This window comes from Pseudovirgaria hyperparasitica, assembly GCF_010093815.1.
Source record: "Pseudovirgaria hyperparasitica strain CBS 121739 unplaced genomic scaffold EJ05scaffold_8, whole genome shotgun sequence".
In the NCBI taxonomy this organism is placed as follows: Eukaryota; Fungi; Ascomycota; class Dothideomycetes; order Acrospermales; family Acrospermaceae; genus Pseudovirgaria; species Pseudovirgaria hyperparasitica.
In genome coordinates, this window is record NW_022985556.1 from 373,267 (window position 1) to 389,891 (window position 16,625).

The window sequence follows — 16,625 nt, forward strand, 5'->3', positions numbered from 1 at the left end:
TAATCCATTAATTAAGTCATTTTTAAACTGTTGTTCATTCTTCTAGTACTACTATTCTCTACTTCATATGGCAGGAGAACCTATAACTAGTACTGCTTTAAAATACTATGTGAGGATGGATATTCGTTCGGGTTCGTTAAATAGACCACAATCTGACACACCGCGTTGTCTTCCCTAGACTACATTGGAAAACTCCGTCTTGGCTGTCATGGTATGATACAGTATACCGGAAATACTGATTATCTATGATTATTGGTACTAAGTCTTATAGCTATTTAAGTAGATGTCCTTGTAGGGTCTCTCGAGGTAACAGTCGCTAGATTGCCAAGTGGTGTTGAAAGTGATGCCAAGCTAGATCACTTAAGGATTCCTCTCCCTTATAAACGACAGAAGCTTACTTGGAGGGTAAGCACGACCATATGTGACCCGTGGACTGATTAGGGTTCTCACAGGAGAATAGGATGACGGTAACCGAATTCATGATCTGAGCCAAACCTACTCAACGCGTCAAGAGACCGCAGTTGGCGCCATGCTCGTCATGGAGTACAGACACCGACAAGTATACAGCTAAGGTGGAGACGTTCTTGTCTGCAACTTGTCGATCATACAAGTCCTGCATACCATTTGAAGCACGGGCTGAGAGACCGGAGATATGTGCAACGAGGCAGGATAGACAGGATAGATAGAACGTTCCCACATGCCACAAACTGTTGATATATATGTTCAGTTGCAGGGAAGAAGCAACAAAAAACGTCCCTTTAAGCCCTGTCATTGGTCGATATTCTTACACAGTGGCCTTCGGGTGCCCATCCAGTGGAAGTGGGGTGGGGTCATCGGGCTGGGCTGCATTACCTAGCAACACCACGACTCTCGCCCGCATCATGGGATTCCAGGGCTTGCGTGACCTTGCCATAGCACTCAATCCGCTAATATCTCTACACCTGTACACCTCTGCAGGCGCCGACATATCCTCAGACGTTCGTTGCGGCATCTTTCTCTTCTTACCTCTTCCTACTATATACCTATCATATTGTCCCTACCTATTCTCCGGTTCCACGTCTCGTGCATCAACCTTGCCCCTGGCGCTTCGGTCGCCGGCTCTTCTTCCATCGCTACTGCACGACTGTCCACTGCTATCTCGAGCGCATCTCCCTGAGCCTGCAAGGTCCTGCTCTACACAAGGCCTCCTATTCACTCGCCGAACTACATCGAATCGCTCTTGACCATCCGGCCATCTCAAACCTGTAGCTGCTTTCGATCCCGTGCCCTTCACTGTTGTTGTTTTTACCTCTAGCCCCCGCTGACGACATGCGAAAACAAACAAACCGCTAGAAACTCACCATCATTCACGCTTTCACAAGACCAGAGCTACGGGCGAACAAGAGAAGACGTAATATATTCAGGTCCTTGACATTGCGCGACTATCGCGCCGATACCGTACGACATCAATTTCCACAGCCTCGCTGTCCCGCAACCCTCTACCACTGCGATCCACGCGTTACCGGATACTCATCCGACTTGTACAGTTCAAGAGATTTTGCACTGTCGACTTTCCTCATAAAACTTCAAGATGCTAAGATCAAGACGTCCACACCGCTCTTCTAGCGACTCAAACTCGTCCTCCACTTCAACCTCCCCCGAACGTGGCATTGACGACGACAATGACTCCTTCACGCTGCAAGCGAATGACTCAACATCATCTGTCGCACTTTCGATATCACAAGATTTGAGCGATCTAGAAATGGAGCGTCAGATGGCTGAACGATACAGATTGTCACCAGTGTCGCGCCTACCTGCTGAACTCATGATCGCCATCTTCTCCAAGCTGGCTTCTGCTGGGGACCTGAAATCATGCATGCTGGTTTCAAAGGACTGGGCTAGGAATAGTGTCGCCTTGCTTTGGCACAGACCTCAGACGAACAAATGGCAAAGTGTCAACACTGTCGCCAAATCTGTCAATACTACAAACAGTTACTTCGACTATGCCAATCTAATACGTAGACTGAACCTGTCGACTCTCGCTCACGAAGTTACCGACGGAACTCTTTGGCCTCTCTCGTCTTGCAAAAGGATCGAACGACTGACGCTAACACAATGTTCTTCGGTCACGGACCAAAGTCTTGTCAGAATGATTGATGGTAACAGGAGCTTGCTAGCTCTTGACGTGACTGGCCTTTACCAGATAACAGACCGGACCATGTCGACAGTCGCAGCAAATTGTATACGGCTTCAAGGGCTGAACGTCACAAATTGCAAGAAGCTCACGGACGCTTCTTTGCAGGAAGTCGCGCGGAACTGTCGCCATGTGAAGAGACTGAAATTTAACGGATGCTCCCAGCTTACAGACAAATCTATCCTGACATTTGCCGAAAATTGTCACCAGATATTAGAGATCGACTTGCATGGCTGCAACCTTCTTGAGGACGATTCGGTTACAGCGCTCATTACAGAAGGACCACACCTACGCGAACTGCGACTGGCTCACTGCTCACGCATCACCGACCTAGCATTTTTGAGGCTTCCTATCGAGGCGACTTACGAAAGCCTCCGTATACTAGATCTTACCGACTGTGGCGAACTTCAGGATGCTGGTGTTGCGCGAATCATTGCTGCAGCCCCACGTCTTCGTAATCTGGTCGTCAACAAGTGTCGACATCTCACAGACAGAGCCATCAACTCCATCATCAAACTTGGGAAGAACCTTCACTACATTCACTTGGGTCACTGCGCGAGGATCACTGACGCAGGCGTTCAACAGCTAGTAAAGCATTGCAATCGAATTCGTTACATAGACTTTGCTTGCTGTACCAACTTGACCGATAACAGCGTTCAGAGACTGGCGGACTTACCAAAACTGAAGCGTATCGGTCTCGTAAAGTGCCATAACATCACAGATCGGAGTCTGCAGGCTCTAGCAATGAGGTCGAGGGAGTCCCAGAGGGCTGTTGTCGGCCCCAGCTCCTTAGAACGTGTGCACTTGAGCTATTGTCTGAACCTTACGTTAGCTGTGAGTTGGTTCAATGATGTGCCCGGGATTATTGCTAAAAGATCTATCTAGGGTATCATGTCTCTCCTTAACAGCTGTCCGCGATTGACCCATCTTTCGCTCACCGGCGTACAAGCTTTCCTTCGTGAGGATCTCATTGTATTCTGCCGGGAAGCCCCTCCTGAATTCAACGATCATCAGCGAGACGTATTTTGTGTATTCTCCGGACATGGCGTTGCCCGCTTGCGCAACTATCTCAATGCGGATATCAACATCCCGGGCACAGGCTTTGATACTGATGGGACGATGTACGACGATAATATTGACGACGGGGAGGATGACGGCATAGGTGATGATGAAGACGGTGATACGAGCGGCATAGCTCATGTCGCACCTCCGAATCCGTCAGGTTTGGGCTTCGTTGGTATGGGGCTTGACCTGAACGCACCGCCAGATATCGTTGTGAACATTGGCGGAACTCCGAGTCCCCCATCCGCAGACTCAAACACGCCCAACGATCAGCAACAAACGCCTACGCAACCAGTCCAAAATATAGTATGGCATCCAGCACCGCCGCCACCCACTGGATCCTGGAATGGTATGGGCTTGAACACCTTTAATAGCAGCGGGAGTTCTGCGGGTCCTGCTGCGATCGTACAAGGAGCATCGAGCGCACCACCACCACACCCGGCCCAGCAAGTCATCGATATGATGGGAGCAGTCGATATGCACGATGAGGAGATGGACGATGCAGGATCTCCACGCCTATGAGACTAGGTACGCTCGCCCTCTTGGCTAGGCAAGTCCGAAGCCTTCGACACGCAATGAGAGGCACAAACTTCGCCGGTAACGTCAGCACGAACTTGGTCATGTACAAGTCATGTTCTTATATTGTGAGCAATGCAGGCAGTGACCTAAACAGGGAGACAGAGAGGGAAAAATGCAGCAAGACACGAGACATACACTACGATGGAATGGCGATGATACCCAGCGGCAGACCTTGCAAGGATGAAGATCAACGGCCTGTTTTACTCTACGTATGTGCTACATTTTTTTTGAGGCGGGGAAGGGAAAAGGGTTGGGGAAAGAAGGAGAAGTGGAGACGGGGGGAATCCTTATATTATAACCGCACCCTATTGGGGCTGTCCGCAGGCTCGGCTGTATGTTGGATGTATTCACAGGTTTTCTTCTCGCACTTTATTAAGGAAAAACAACAGTCCTAATACCACGTCGTTTTGTTATTCGTCTTATCAATGATTACCCGCATGTTTCTTTAGCTACTGTTACGGCCAGATTTAGCCGTAGTCTGAACCGACGTCATCATCATCATCGTCATCGTCATCGGATGTATGCTACTAGGTATACCATACTATCCTCTCCTGAGGTAAGCTTCGGATGGTATAGTTCGCTTGGTATGTAGTATGTACTACTACTTGATGGAAGCGAGCGAGCGGCTTAGTTAACTAATTAGGTAGGGCACACACCAACACCCAAGAGCCCTGCCTGCTGGAGCGGAACGCTTGTGCAGCCAAGACGGATGGTGGAGGATCCATCCCATAGCCTGGATAGGGGGCCAAGACCACACAAACTTGGAAAAACAACGGGCGATGAAATGGGTGGCGCAGCATGTGCACATGTGGGGCGGGATGATGTAGTAGTACTACTGTATGGGATGCTTTGAGGTGTAGCCAAAGGTTGTCGATAGTTCACATCAAGGAGGCTGTCAGATTGTAAGAGGTTTTGAGAATTGTGTGAATCATGGGATTCAAAAGAATAGACAAGATGCTATTTTCAGAAATAATCATGTACAGTGCAGGTCGATACCGCAGCCTTACCCCAGAGACATAAACAGTCGTGACCGTGCGAACGATAATGGCATCAAGACAAAAGATCATTCCTTGTTGCACTTGTATGCAACGCTCCAAACGCCTGTGAGTATCATCAAGGCCCAAAAAATCTCATATATAGACAGACCATTGCAGATCCGCATTCAACTCCTCACTCCACATCACCTATGCAGCCATGCCAAGAGAGAAACGACGCGAACAAGATGCTTATTCGCGGCCTTCTTGGACGGCCTTGAGTACTGGATACAGGCTTTGCTCATCACTGGGCTCAGGCTTCGAACCAGTAGGAGTTCTCGACCCATCGTCCTCGCTGTCGTCGAACTCGCCAGCCTCAAGACGTTGCTTGATATAGCTGCGTATCTTCTCGATGGTGCGAATGTTCTCGACCCACAACTCTTGTTGTTGGTCAGACATGTTGTCATTCGAGCCAGCGCTTTGAGCGCTTGGACTACGCAGGCTAGGATCGAGAGGGACTGAAGAAGACGAGATGTTGAGCTTGTTGACTTCGTGTCGCAAGCCATCACGGTCGCCAGTAATTGAGCTACGACGAGAAGTCTTCGTCGAGCCCGAATCGGAAGACGTGTCCATTGCGTCACTAGGTTGACTATCGTGAGCTGGAGCAGCTTTTTGCAGGAGACCACCAGAGTAGCGACGTGCGCCGTCTGCTCTGAAGGCACCGCCAAGGCCACTTGGTGGCGCGCTGCTGGTGGCAGGATACGCGTTTGACATGTCTGACATGGCACTAACGGATGGGAGAGTTGGGTACATGCTTCCCATGTTTTGACGAGTAGTTGGGGAAATGGTGTGGGAAGAGTGGACGGAGCTGGGCGAGTGGGAGTTGTATGAAAGTACACTCGAGGCTGGAGTTAGAGCTGGAGTCTCCGTAGCAGGCGCGCTCGAGTGCTGGTGCGATGAAGCAGGTTGAGAGACATGTACTTGCGTTGGTGGGGAGTTGCTCGAGCGGTAGTTGAGACCAGAGTGATACTGGTGAATACCGGGTTGAGCGACACCAGCGGCTGCCAAATGGTTAGGATTTTCGTAAACAGTGGATTGAAGTTGGTCAAGGAATGAATCGACGCCAAGCAGATCAGATTTGGTGCGAAGAGCTGGGAGTGGCAAAGAGTAGTGGTGGCCAGATTGATGGTGACCAGCTGAAGCCACCATAGTACCGGCGCCCTGGTACTCGTTATAGTTGCCATGGACAGGGAGAGGAGCACTAGACAGACCAGCCAGTCTTTGGCCGACGTCATAGTAGGTGGATGGGTCGATCTGACGACGCTTTACGTCGCCAAAAAATTCGTTGAGAGCATCGTATGCGGCACGCTTTCGAACCTCGTAATCGTTTGTCATGCTGTTTGCAGCAGGATTGACGGCGTAGTACACTGGACCATACGCGGAATTTGGTGGAGCGCTGCCGTAGAAAGCAGCGGCATTGGGTTGGGAGTGGTGGGAATAACCAGTCTGACCTAGAGCGCCATCGGGATAGTATCCGCTCGCTGTGGCGGCAAGAGCCCGCAAGTCAGCGCCGACTATTCAGGAAAGGTCAGAAAAGGAATGAAAAGACGAGGAGCAAGACGACAGGACGGAGAGATTGAAGAGAAGTGAAAAGATGTTGTAGCAGTAAGTAGATGTAACGTACCCTTACCAGGACCGGAAGCATAGCCAGGGCCGTGCTGGGCGCGGTTTGGCTCAGGAGACCGGAGCAAGACTGAGTCGTCAGCGTGGGTCTTGACGTGCTTCTTCAGATCCTGAGGACGCTTGAAGGCCTTGCCACAGAATTCACACTTGTGAGGCTTCAGTGGTACATGCACACGGATGTGCGAGGTGATGTGATCACGCTTCACCGTGGTGGTACGACAGTTGCCCCACTGGCAAGTCAGATTCAAGTTATTGGTGCTCTTGCGGCCGACATGACGTTCGCAGACGTGGTCCTGTTTGCATGTTAGCAATGCTTCACAACATGGCTTGTGTCAGGTGACGAATGGAATGCTTACGTAAAGCTGTTCGGGTGAGTTGCAGCGCTCGCCGCAGTTGGCCCATTGACAGGTGAGAGAATCGCTGGCGACATTTGCTTGAGCTGTCGCAGGCGCAGCATTTGCAGAGGCTGGAGTAGCAACCACACCGCCGTCAGAGACAGGTGCAGGCACTGCAGGAGTCTGCTCTGGCGCTGAAGCAGACATGTCAGTGAGCCTGGATAGGGTATTGATGGTCGTGATGGCGACGCTTGGCGTCAACGAAAGGCAGACTGGAGGCTACGAGGGCTATCGCAGACAACCCGACGATGGAAGTTGAGGAACAAGACTACAAAAAGATTGAAGAAGAATTTCCCTGGAGTAGAGAAGTAGTAGATGGGCGGAGAGCGAAGTAGAAAAAGTCTTGGTATACTGGGGAAAGTCTTGAGGAAGACAAGAAAAAGAGAAGCACGGGAGGGAGGGAGGGAAGGCTGGGCTTTGTATGTGAGAAGGGGGAAAGGACGAGCGGGACCAGGGCGGGGAGTCTTGTGCGAATCTGGGCACCTGGGCAGCGCGCGGGAAGAAGGAGAAATTGCAGGGCGTCGGGCGGCCAGGGAGTCAGCAAGTCAGCAAGTGACAGTAGCGAAAACGGGCGCTGCCTACCCCCGATTCTGGCGCTGCAACTGGCTGCAACCGGCCTGCAACTGGCTGTCAACTTGGGGGATGGTCACTCTGGCTGTGACTGGCTAGAAACTGCAAAAACTCTGCCGCCGCCGCCGACTCTTTTTTCCCCGGTAGTGTCTCCAGCCTGGTCCCTCGCAGCCGCTTGGCCTCTACTGTCTTGGCAACACTCGGCGCCTTTGCCTGCTTAGGTTCGGTCTCGCTCAGCCACCACAGCTTCAATGCTTGCTTGCTGTACTAATTACTATATGTCGTATGTACAGTGTACTATTATCATCTATCATATCCAGCCATGTAGTAGCAGTATATACGGTTGTATTTTCCATCAGTTCATCATCTGCTGCCTCGTACACCCACACCCACATCCGGCGTTCCGTCTGACTGCATAACTTATTGTTAGGAACAAACACCAACACTGCCCGGATCATCACGTCGTCTCACGCTTCCGTCTCGCTTTCGCTTTCAACACAAATACACGCCTCCACTCCCCTACACGCGCATTGTTTCGGCTCCGTCAATCCTATCACTAATATATCTGCGGCTTTTGCTCGTCGTCAACAGACCGTCCGGCTTTCAACAAACATGTGCCGGCCTCTCTGTGTCCTGTCCGGTTCCTACGTCCCACGCTCGACAAGAAAGCAGCCAGGAACATAATGACGCGCCATATTGCACATCCAATCCCATGCAGCCTTCATCTTCCTTCTCTTGCCACGAGCGTTGAGTAGGCTGCGCGTCTGCGCGATTGAGAGATGCTAAGAGGTTTGGCTGATGTCTTGGCTTTCCTGCTTGCAAGGTTGGCCGCTTGGCTTCTCGGTCAGAGTCTCGGCTTCGGTCCCTATCTAGGCAGCTCGCCCAGCTGGCTCTTCCGCGCTTGTTGCCCAGAAATCCCTCGAATTCCAAGATTCCAAGCCTTTCCCCCCCCCAAAAGGCCCAAGATTTGCCCGCCCACGCCCAGTTCTTACCTCCGCGCAATATCTGGCGCGGAATTTCTTGTCCGCAATTATGGAGGCGATGCTGCCTCGTCGTCGTCAGCTTTCTCTTGGTATTCCTGCGTGTCCTCGCTCCACTACTGACGGGAAACATGCTGACCGTCTATCGTCATCCCGTTCAGCCACCTTTGCCAGCGTCCACACAATGCGACCTGAATCAGATGATCCACCTCGTGTACAGAGGTTTGAATCGCCTCGCCTGAACCAAATGGGCTACTCGGGTTCTGCTAGGCCGGTTCGCGGCTGATCTGGACTTCTCCCCCAACTTGGAATAACCCCTCATCTTGATGAAGGAGAGCTCTGAGCTTCAACTCGAGTACGAACACGAGAATCTCATGAGACGCAGTAGATAGAACCTAGTCCATCGTCATAAAACCAAGTGCAGAGTCAAAAGTTACACAAGCAAGCACTAATGATCATATTCTCGTCGCGAAACGACCCTGGCCCGGTCTACATGCCAAACTGGAGTGGAGGTGCCCACTGCCAGCTCGAACCTTAACTGCCCCACTCCACATCGCCATCTCCCGAAACATCCATACACTCTCCACCTGTCAGCACTCTTAAGCCCCATCGAGCAATCAGAACCCTATCCTCAACAGTCTCCACACCCAGCACACACCGGCCCTCCTCCTGTCGACCATGCAACAGTCTTGAACTCCCAGACCCTCCACAATCACCATCATCCACACTCCACACAACCAAATCCACAACCCACCACAAACAACCATGCCCTACGGCCGCGGCGGCGCAGGCAACTTCCAACAAGCCAAAGAAGACAAAAAGAAAGCCGCTGTAGTACGCGCCTACCTCCCCATCCCCATCCATATCCTCCCCTTTTTCTCTCATTCTCTCTTCCCCCCAAACTAACACGGCTCAAGGACACCGAATCCCAATCCCAACCCCACCAGTCTCCCTCCTCTCCATCATCCTCCACCTCCACCTCCACACCCCAATACGCCCACTCCGGCCGCGGCGGCGCCGGGAACTGGTTCTCGCCCGCAGAGCTGGAGAGGAACGGCACCTTCACATCCACATCCACATTTACATCTACAACCCCATTCGCATCCGCATCCACATCCACTGCGCCCTCTTCCTCCTCCTCCTCCTCATCCAATCCCTCACACTCACACCTCGCAAGCGCCGAATCCACCCTCCCATCTGCAAGCATGGCCGCCGCCGCACTATCCGGCATTACATCAGCCCAAACACGCCACAACGATGCAGAAAGAAGACGTGACGATGCTGTAGTAGTGCCAAGGGGGAAAATGGGCCGTGGCGGGGCAGGGAATATGGTTTGGGCGAGTGAGAGTGCGGAGGAGAGGGTGTGGAGAGAAAGGGAGGAGAGGGCGAGGGAAGAGGAGGTTAGTAGGAGGGTGCTTGTAGATGTGGAGATGGGGTTGGCGAGGCCTGGGGGTGTGTGGACGGGCGTAGGGAAGGTGAGGGAAAAGGGGGAGGTGGAGTGGTGATTGGGTGGAGCTGCTTTGGAGTTGGGAGGACGATGAGGGTGTTTTAGGTTGTGTTATTCTTCGAGGGGTGTGTTTTTTGGTTGTCGATGTCCCCGTGGGACTTATGCGACACATATCCAGATATCACTTGACCAATTGGAACGAGTTGGCAGTGAAGTTTTGGTTATTTTTTATGCCTGCCGTATATGCAATGCACTGCGATACACAGCCCTTCCCACGTCCGTCCCATACGATCCTAAATGCGGATCTAGGCATCATCATATATACAAGTCGAACAGAGAAACCCGGATCGCAGCACGCTTTAGGGTCGAGACGGTCTCAAGCAACGCTTACTGCTCGGTCTGGAAGTAGTTGAGGAGGATGGTACGCTCCTGGGACTCCTCACCCCAGTCCTTGACAACGACGCAAGAGCAGTTGACGACCTTACGCGGGTTACCCTCACGGTCGATCTGGCCTATTCCCCAACAAATTAGCCCCCGTGTCCAAAACACAGCCATGTCTCCCATCTGATACTTACAAAGCCCAGCCCACTCGCCCAGCTGCTTGCCATCGGGCACCTTGATCAGCGGGATCTTGTGCTCGCTGCACAGCGCAACGACCAGCTTCTTGTATGCCTCTTCCTCACAGGCCTCGTTGAGCACACACATGTGCGCTTGGCGACGGTCGAGAGCCTTGGAAGCCTCACGCAGGCCACGTGCGAGTCCGTCGTGGATCAGCGCCAGCTTGAGCACGCCCTTGAGTGCGTCCAGGACGGACATTTGGCCGGAGCCACCGGTCGCCTCGGCGGAGACCTCGACTTCGGGGACGGGTGAGCCTTCTCCTTCCGACTGTAAATGGGAAATGATAGGTTAGCATTGGACTTGGAAAATGACAGTGTGGAGGGCGATGAGAGGATTGAGGCGGGGGAAAACAGCGCTTTTCGGCGAGTGCATTTAAGGATCATGGCAATAATGTTATGCATGAGTGGATGCATACCATGATGACTTAATTGATTTTATATGTCGAACGTCCTAGAAGAGCTGAGTAGGGTGTTGAATAGATGTGCTTGTGTTGCAGTAGTGGGCATGTAAAAGTTCGAGATTCGAGATTCTGGGAATTCCGCGATGTGTGCCGCTTGCCGAGACTTGGCGTTTCGACTCCACGTGACCGTGGCTACATTTAAACTCCACTGCACGGAGGAAGGTGACTTACTTGACCGATCAGTGCTCTGAACTAGTTGTCTACTGTTCAGATCTTGATGTGACCAGCGAATAAAACGCAATAGCTCTTAATGACCTACACACAAAGAGCATTCAAATCTCTAGGAAATGAAACAGGTCAAGCATGATTTAATGGAGTACATTTGTATTTCTCCATGTTTCTACTATATTAATACCAGGCTATGTCCTCGACACTCCTTCGTTAGTGTACAGCATATAGAGAAACCCGAGCTTAGAACAGAGCCCTATTGAAATGGGTTGTCTCGTACATCGCTACCTCATGAGAAGAACATATAGCTTCTACATGCCGAAGAGAAGCTCGGGAAACTGTTGATACCGACTTATCGACCCCAAATTGTGTACTAAAAACAAGACAAGCGTTGAACGCTCGAATCATGATGGGATTGTTTTGGTGTATGTCCGTAGTCGAGGAAGAGTGAACAAATGAAACTATGGCCGCCTTTGTACATAGTGTGTATGACGCGCTCGCTACTGGTTTGAGAACGAAAGGGTATAAGAAAGTGAAATCTTGAACGCACAGCTCTGTCAAATAAAGAGCTACATAATAATACAGCAACAGCCCTTCTTTTGTGGTTTTTCATCTTCACCGGGGTCTTCCATTCTGATCGAATCGACAGGTCGGGGATTTGGTGTTGGCGTGGATCGGGCGGGTGTCTGTGGACTGGAGATAGTGGGTATAGTCTTGTAGCCTCCCCCAGGACGTATAGATTCCGGTTTCGGGCTTGCAGGTTGTATGATTGGCCATTGTTGACCCTCCTCTTGCTTCTTCTCTTCCTCTGGGGGTGTCCTCGTAGCTGGCCTGTTGAACTCCTCCGTATTGAGCAGTCCGAAATTGGTGTCATAAATTGAACCGGTCTTGCCCTCTTGTTCCCACTGCTGTTGTGCCATTCTTCTAGCATGGGTGGGGATGATTTGCTGGTCCGGAGGTAGACTTGGGTCAGGTTTGTACATCGTGGCAATCCAGGGCGCTTCACCTTCGGGTCGATTCGGTCTGTGGCCGGTTTGTGGTCGCTGTAGACCCTCCGAGGTGCCAGGCCGTTTCGTATTTGATGAACTTTGCCGTGGTTTTGTTCCGGAAGTGGTACGGTCTTTCTTCTTGCCAGTTGCATTGATCTTAGTCGGGGACTTGGCTTTCGAAGGCGACGTTTGAGGTGGACTAGGAGTAGCTTGCTTGAACGAAGGATTTTGAGGAGTCTCAGCCTCATCGAGCAGAACTTCGCTACCAACACTACCACTCCGGCCGTTTCGGTTGAACACGATCGCCGGTTCAAGGATGGACCGGTTTGCTGCTGAGCTGCCTTGTCTACTTCTAGTCAAAGGCGAGTCTCTCTCTACTACGATGTTAGGGACGGGAATGGGGCTATCCATGGCAAGTGGTAGTCTGGAACCTCCAGGCCGGGACCCTGATCTTGCACGTTCTCGGTCAGCCGCAATTTCTGCCGGTGTCCTCAGGTCCCATGCTGCAGGGTCGTCATGCTCTGGTTCCGTTTCCAATATCTCCTCCTCTTGCCGCAAGGGCTGAATTGGTGTCGGCGCTTTGTACCTTTGACTCTCCTTTAGATCCTTGCTAGAATACCGACTATGTAATGTATTTGCGGGAGGTAGCGATTCTTCAATGTTATACTCTTCTGTTGTTCTACGATTTCGACTTTGACTGCGTTCCCTACGTTCAGTTGATTGTCCTCGAGAGCGCGCGCGAGATTGTGTACGAGAGTCTGATCTGCTCATTTGTCGAGGTACTCTGAATCCTGCCTCCTCCAATTCCTTGCTCTCTATCTGCGCAAGCTTGTCCCTGTGGATCCATTTCGAGTCTTCCGTTGGCTTTATTGTGCCATGAGCACCGTTAGTGGTCAACTTTCGCTTCTCTCCCATTGCACTGTGTGTACCATTACGGGTGTGGCCTGATTCCTTGAAGAGGTCGCTCAAGCCGTCGGGTCCGTTCGCATTAACGCTCAGATCGCTCTGTTTTCTGGAGAGCTGGTTGGCTCGCACTTGTCGAAAATGCCCTGATTCCTGTCGTGTAAGAGACTTCCCGGAGTTTTGAGATTCTGTAGTATTCTTTCTGCGTTGTGCTGGTCGTATTAGATTGCTGTTCGCGGAACCTCTTTGGGGGTTGATAGCGGTATGTTGCGTTTCTTCAAAAGATTGTTCCTGCATGGCACTATCGAGTTAGTTATGTTGTTAAATGGGACAAGTACAAATGATACCAATCAGCCTCCATCATAGACACCGTTTACGAATATGAAAGCCGCGTGTTACATACCTCTCCAGTAAGAGGGACAGAGAAGTTCCAGGCTCCTCGGCCCCCTTCTGGGCTGCACGGAGGACTTGTGGCTGCGAAGGTTGCGGACGGGATGGTGGCCATGTACTTAATAGTTATATTATTCCAAAGATAAAAGCCGAACAGCACGTATAGAGCTTGCTAGCAGTCTAATAAGTCGAGCGATGGTGATCCGAGTAAGAGAGGGGCGCGTATAAACGTCCGAACACCCGGTTGTAGCGACGTGACACGAGGTCAATCCGTGCGGGAACAAAGAGATGGCTGACCGTTAAGGCGAGAATGCTTCACATTGAAGTTGGACAAGGAGTCATGGGTTAATAGAAATGCAAGCATATGAAAGAGCGGACGCCGACGGTGGGTGCGCGAGGCTGTGAGAGTTGAGAATTCGGATGTCTTTCGGGAGGCTGGGACTGGGGGAGGGAAGCGGCGCACGGCGTGGGTACGGTGGGCGGTAGCTTGGCTTTAGCGCGGTCTGATTGTGATTATAGAGGTCCAGAAGTTGCAAGAAGACTGTTTTGTGACGCCTAGATCTATCGGATGGTAACCACTGCTGTTAATTAGTTGTACTTTTACATAGTCCACTCGATTCCAATTGTACATGCAACCGACCTGCGTCCCGCTCATGGTACTCCAGTATACAAGGGCAGACAATTGCTCGCCTGCGAACACAGGAGAGCCAACAGAGCGGACTCCGGAGACAGGTTTTCATTGGCTGCCTACTATGCGCAATCAAAGCACCGACGGCCCCTGAGACTTGTTCATTGGTCTTTTGTGCATCGCCCTTCTTTTGTTCAGGATGTAATATTATGTGAAGCACGAATCGGGACAGTTGTGCAGAGTCCTATCAACACTTTCGTCGTTGTATCTACCCTGTTTGACACTTGACGTGCCGTTAGCGTCTTGCAAGGTTTCGATAAGCCCAATCCTTCACAGCTGCTGCCTTCGTAGGTTATACGTCTCACCAAAAGGGCTTAGCACGTTTTCGCGAATGGATACTTGAACCAACTTCATAGACTATAAGCCCACTAACACCGCCAACAAGCTATTGAGTGCATAATAACGCCCATCCGGTCAGTACCCAAAAACCTCGGCCTTGTAGAAAACATTGCGGTCCAAGTATACCCACTTACCCACGGCACACCTCAAGCTGTCCGTTAATGTTCGAGGTCCACATGCGAAGATTGCGACACGTCCATGTTGATTTGAGAAGACGTCGTCAACAATCACATTGAGGTTAGGCCGGCCGTGCTGAAGCACGACCCCTGGTGGCACACACGACTCTTCGTCTTCTTCTGCAGGCAGAAGATTCTCACCTTCCTCTAGTTCGACGTCCCCAGAGAAATTCCTTCCCGTGGTGTCGGTATTCCGAGTAGAGCGTGAGCCAGTGATATATATTTCAGCCAGCTTTGGAACTGCTGTAAAACTATTGCCTTCATTCTTTCGGTCGGCTGTCGTCGACGGAAATGCCCATCTTGTCTCAGATAACGTCCGCACAGCCCATACAAATCGTATCTGGCCTCGAAAGCCTGGCTCTGAAATCGCCCTATTCATGACAGTACGATAGACTGGAATAGTGAAAGTCGCACCAACACCGCCTGCTATGAAGAGTATTGTGTCGAAAGTTTTAAGATCAGGGACGTGATTGATGCCGCCATACGGACCTTCCACCATAAGACGTGTAGTTGAATGAGAGCCTTCCGCTTGCGTTTCTCGAGCCGTTCTGTGTGCAGCGTCCGCTAAAAGCCTCGTAGAGCCTTGCAGCGTTCGAGCTACCAGTACAACCTCGTCGTCCTCGCCTGGCAGAGAGGCAATGGTGAAGGGGTTAACATGAAACCATTGACTTAACACGTCATATAAAGCAAATTTCGATGTTTGGTCGGTAATCTGGCTGAGAAAGACGTGTTCTCCCACACCCCAGGTCAGACTGTTCCGAGTGTTGAGAGGTATAATGACTTGGACCAATCTTGAGCCTGGTACGAGGCTGATTTGACCATCGTATGTTCGTATCTTGAAGAGCCTGAGAATATTGAGCAGTATAATAGCCACAAGTGTTTGCCAAACAAAAATATGAGTATGGTGGCAGTGGAAGTACATTGGTTCTAGCAGGAGTACAGCCAAGAACACATGGATAACATAGAACGTACGATATGACCAGTTACGAATGAAGCTGAGAGCACTCGTACTGATAGCGACGAAAGACAGCAATGCAGCCAAACCAAAGACCACATCATAGTCCAGGAGACGTTTCAGCAGAACTCCGTTCTGGATGAAACCATTCAGGTAAAGAGACCCATGTACTACATAGAAGATGATGATAATACGCCCAAGTATCAGATGCGTGGCTTTGAGCTCTTCGTGGCTCAGACGCGTAAGATACTGGATTGGCGAGAGGCTTGACCGCATTGCAAGGAGATATTGAAATGGCAAGACCCTGTCAGGGCGTGAGCCCGATTCGTCGTGGTGGGAAGGGTAGGTACTCACGCAGTTGGGATCATGCCGAATCGTTTGGTAACGTGCCAGTAGTCTGGCATAGTGTTGCGCAGACAGAGATAGAGCATCCATAGTGACCATAATGAACCACATACCCACTGACCTCTTGTGCCCCAGCCGCGCATAAGTGGTCCTCCACTCCACCAGAGAACTCGTTTCCATAAGAGACGTGTATGTCCGAATACCCCTTTCTGTGTCTGGTTGTTTGCTCTTTGGAAGGGTGACTTTGGCGGTCCATCGTCTCGAGGAGTATACCGTTCGACAAGCCATGTCATCCAGGCGGAAGCATATATTGTCAAGAGGACAAAGAGCACCGAGAGCTGTAGGTATGCACCATTGGTGTCAAGCGCGACTCTTCTGGCATGCTTTTGCTCATCCGAAAGATCAACAAACTCATATCCGAAAGCCATTATAATGAGCTTCAAGTTTCTATCGCGTTGATATGATAAGATGGACCTTCCATGCGCGTCTCAGAGGACACGGCTTCGACAAATGTGCGCGGGTTGGTCTCACTTCGAGTTGATTTGCATCGCTGTAAAAATCCACGTACGTTGAGGCTGCCCTTGCTATGCTCACGAACTACGAAACTCAGATTGCACAGGGATAATATTAATGGATGACTGAGAACAAGAGCACGTTGTGGCTACGGCTGCTTGGGGCACGCTAACGGCTATCATTGTTGATCTGATTGGCTACCGCGCCCCATATAAGAA

At 51.1% G+C, this 16,625-nt stretch overlaps 7 protein-coding genes across 7 annotated transcripts; 2 read left to right on the plus strand and 5 right to left on the minus strand.

The window, feature by feature from the left end:
- Window positions 1–1,570: 1,570 nt before the first annotated feature.
- Window positions 1,571–3,757, plus strand: EJ05DRAFT_492963 (RNI-like protein; the record flags this gene model as incomplete). The annotated part of the gene is made up of 3 exons (XM_033746079.1): window positions 1,571–3,007; window positions 3,059–3,350; window positions 3,396–3,757. 3 exons carry the CDS (start codon window positions 1,571–1,573, stop codon window positions 3,755–3,757), a joined length of 2,091 nt encoding a protein of 696 aa, XP_033600388.1.
- A 1,283-nt stretch (window positions 3,758–5,040) lies between these two features.
- Window positions 5,041–7,013, minus strand: EJ05DRAFT_500459 (uncharacterized protein; the record flags this gene model as incomplete). The annotated part of the gene is made up of 3 exons (XM_033746998.1): window positions 5,041–6,362; window positions 6,473–6,764; window positions 6,828–7,013. The coding sequence occupies 3 exons, from the start codon at window positions 7,011–7,013 to the stop codon at window positions 5,041–5,043; spliced, it is 1,800 nt and encodes a 599-aa protein (XP_033600389.1).
- Window positions 7,014–7,947: 934 nt separating this feature from the next.
- Window positions 7,948–8,865, minus strand: EJ05DRAFT_372427 (uncharacterized protein). The gene has a single exon (XM_033741153.1). It carries the CDS (start codon window positions 8,547–8,549, stop codon window positions 8,040–8,042), a length of 510 nt encoding a protein of 169 aa, XP_033600390.1. The 5' UTR covers window positions 8,550–8,865; the 3' UTR covers window positions 7,948–8,039.
- Window positions 8,866–10,086, plus strand: EJ05DRAFT_372428 (uncharacterized protein). Its single transcript, XM_033741154.1, has 2 exons — window positions 8,866–9,250; window positions 9,334–10,086. Exons 1-2 carry the CDS (start codon window positions 9,182–9,184, stop codon window positions 9,919–9,921), a joined length of 657 nt encoding a protein of 218 aa, XP_033600391.1. The 5' UTR covers window positions 8,866–9,181; the 3' UTR covers window positions 9,922–10,086.
- Window positions 10,068–10,971, minus strand: EJ05DRAFT_476232 (L30e-like protein). Its single transcript, XM_033743985.1, has 3 exons — window positions 10,897–10,971; window positions 10,439–10,748; window positions 10,068–10,375 (listed from the first exon to the last, which is right to left on the minus strand). The coding sequence occupies exons 1-3, from the start codon at window positions 10,897–10,899 to the stop codon at window positions 10,251–10,253; spliced, it is 438 nt and encodes a 145-aa protein (XP_033600392.1). The 5' UTR covers window positions 10,900–10,971; the 3' UTR covers window positions 10,068–10,250.
- Window positions 10,972–11,597: 626 nt separating this feature from the next.
- Window positions 11,598–13,564, minus strand: EJ05DRAFT_372468 (uncharacterized protein). The gene is made up of 2 exons (XM_033741155.1): window positions 13,405–13,564; window positions 11,598–13,302 (listed from the first exon to the last, which is right to left on the minus strand). Exon 2 carries the CDS (start codon window positions 13,296–13,298, stop codon window positions 11,679–11,681), a length of 1,620 nt encoding a protein of 539 aa, XP_033600393.1. The 5' UTR covers window positions 13,299–13,302; window positions 13,405–13,564; the 3' UTR covers window positions 11,598–11,678.
- Window positions 13,565–14,417: 853 nt separating this feature from the next.
- EJ05DRAFT_510806 (uncharacterized protein) lies at window positions 14,418–16,520 on the minus strand. Its single transcript, XM_033748202.1, has 2 exons — window positions 15,904–16,520; window positions 14,418–15,853 (listed from the first exon to the last, which is right to left on the minus strand). Exons 1-2 carry the CDS (start codon window positions 16,320–16,322, stop codon window positions 14,494–14,496), a joined length of 1,779 nt encoding a protein of 592 aa, XP_033600394.1. The 5' UTR covers window positions 16,323–16,520; the 3' UTR covers window positions 14,418–14,493.
- Between the last annotated feature and the right edge of the window lie 105 nt (window positions 16,521–16,625).

Excerpts from the sequence above, each read along its gene's own strand:
- EJ05DRAFT_372427 (XM_033741153.1), bottom strand. The coding sequence starts at position 8,549 with ATGTTTCCCGTCAGTAGTGGAGCGAGGACACGCAGGAATACCAAGAGA.
- EJ05DRAFT_372428 (XM_033741154.1), top strand. The coding sequence starts at position 9,182 with ATGCCCTACGGCCGCGGCGGCGCAGGCAACTTCCAACAAGCCAAAGAA. Across the intron at positions 9,251-9,333 it reads ACAAAAAGAAAGCCGCTGTA|GACACCGAATCCCAATCCCA; the intron begins GTACGCGCCTAC and ends ACACGGCTCAAG.
- EJ05DRAFT_476232 (XM_033743985.1), bottom strand. Across the intron at positions 10,376-10,438 it reads GGGCGAGTGGGCTGGGCTTT|GCCAGATCGACCGTGAGGGT; the intron begins GTAAGTATCAGA and ends GTTGGGGAATAG.
- EJ05DRAFT_372468 (XM_033741155.1), bottom strand. The coding sequence starts at position 13,298 with ATGCAGGAACAATCTTTTGAAGAAACGCAACATACCGCTATCAACCCC.
- EJ05DRAFT_510806 (XM_033748202.1), bottom strand. The coding sequence starts at position 16,322 with ATGGCTTTCGGATATGAGTTTGTTGATCTTTCGGATGAGCAAAAGCAT. Across the intron at positions 15,854-15,903 it reads TTCGGCATGATCCCAACTGC|GGTCTTGCCATTTCAATATC; the intron begins GTGAGTACCTAC and ends ACGCCCTGACAG.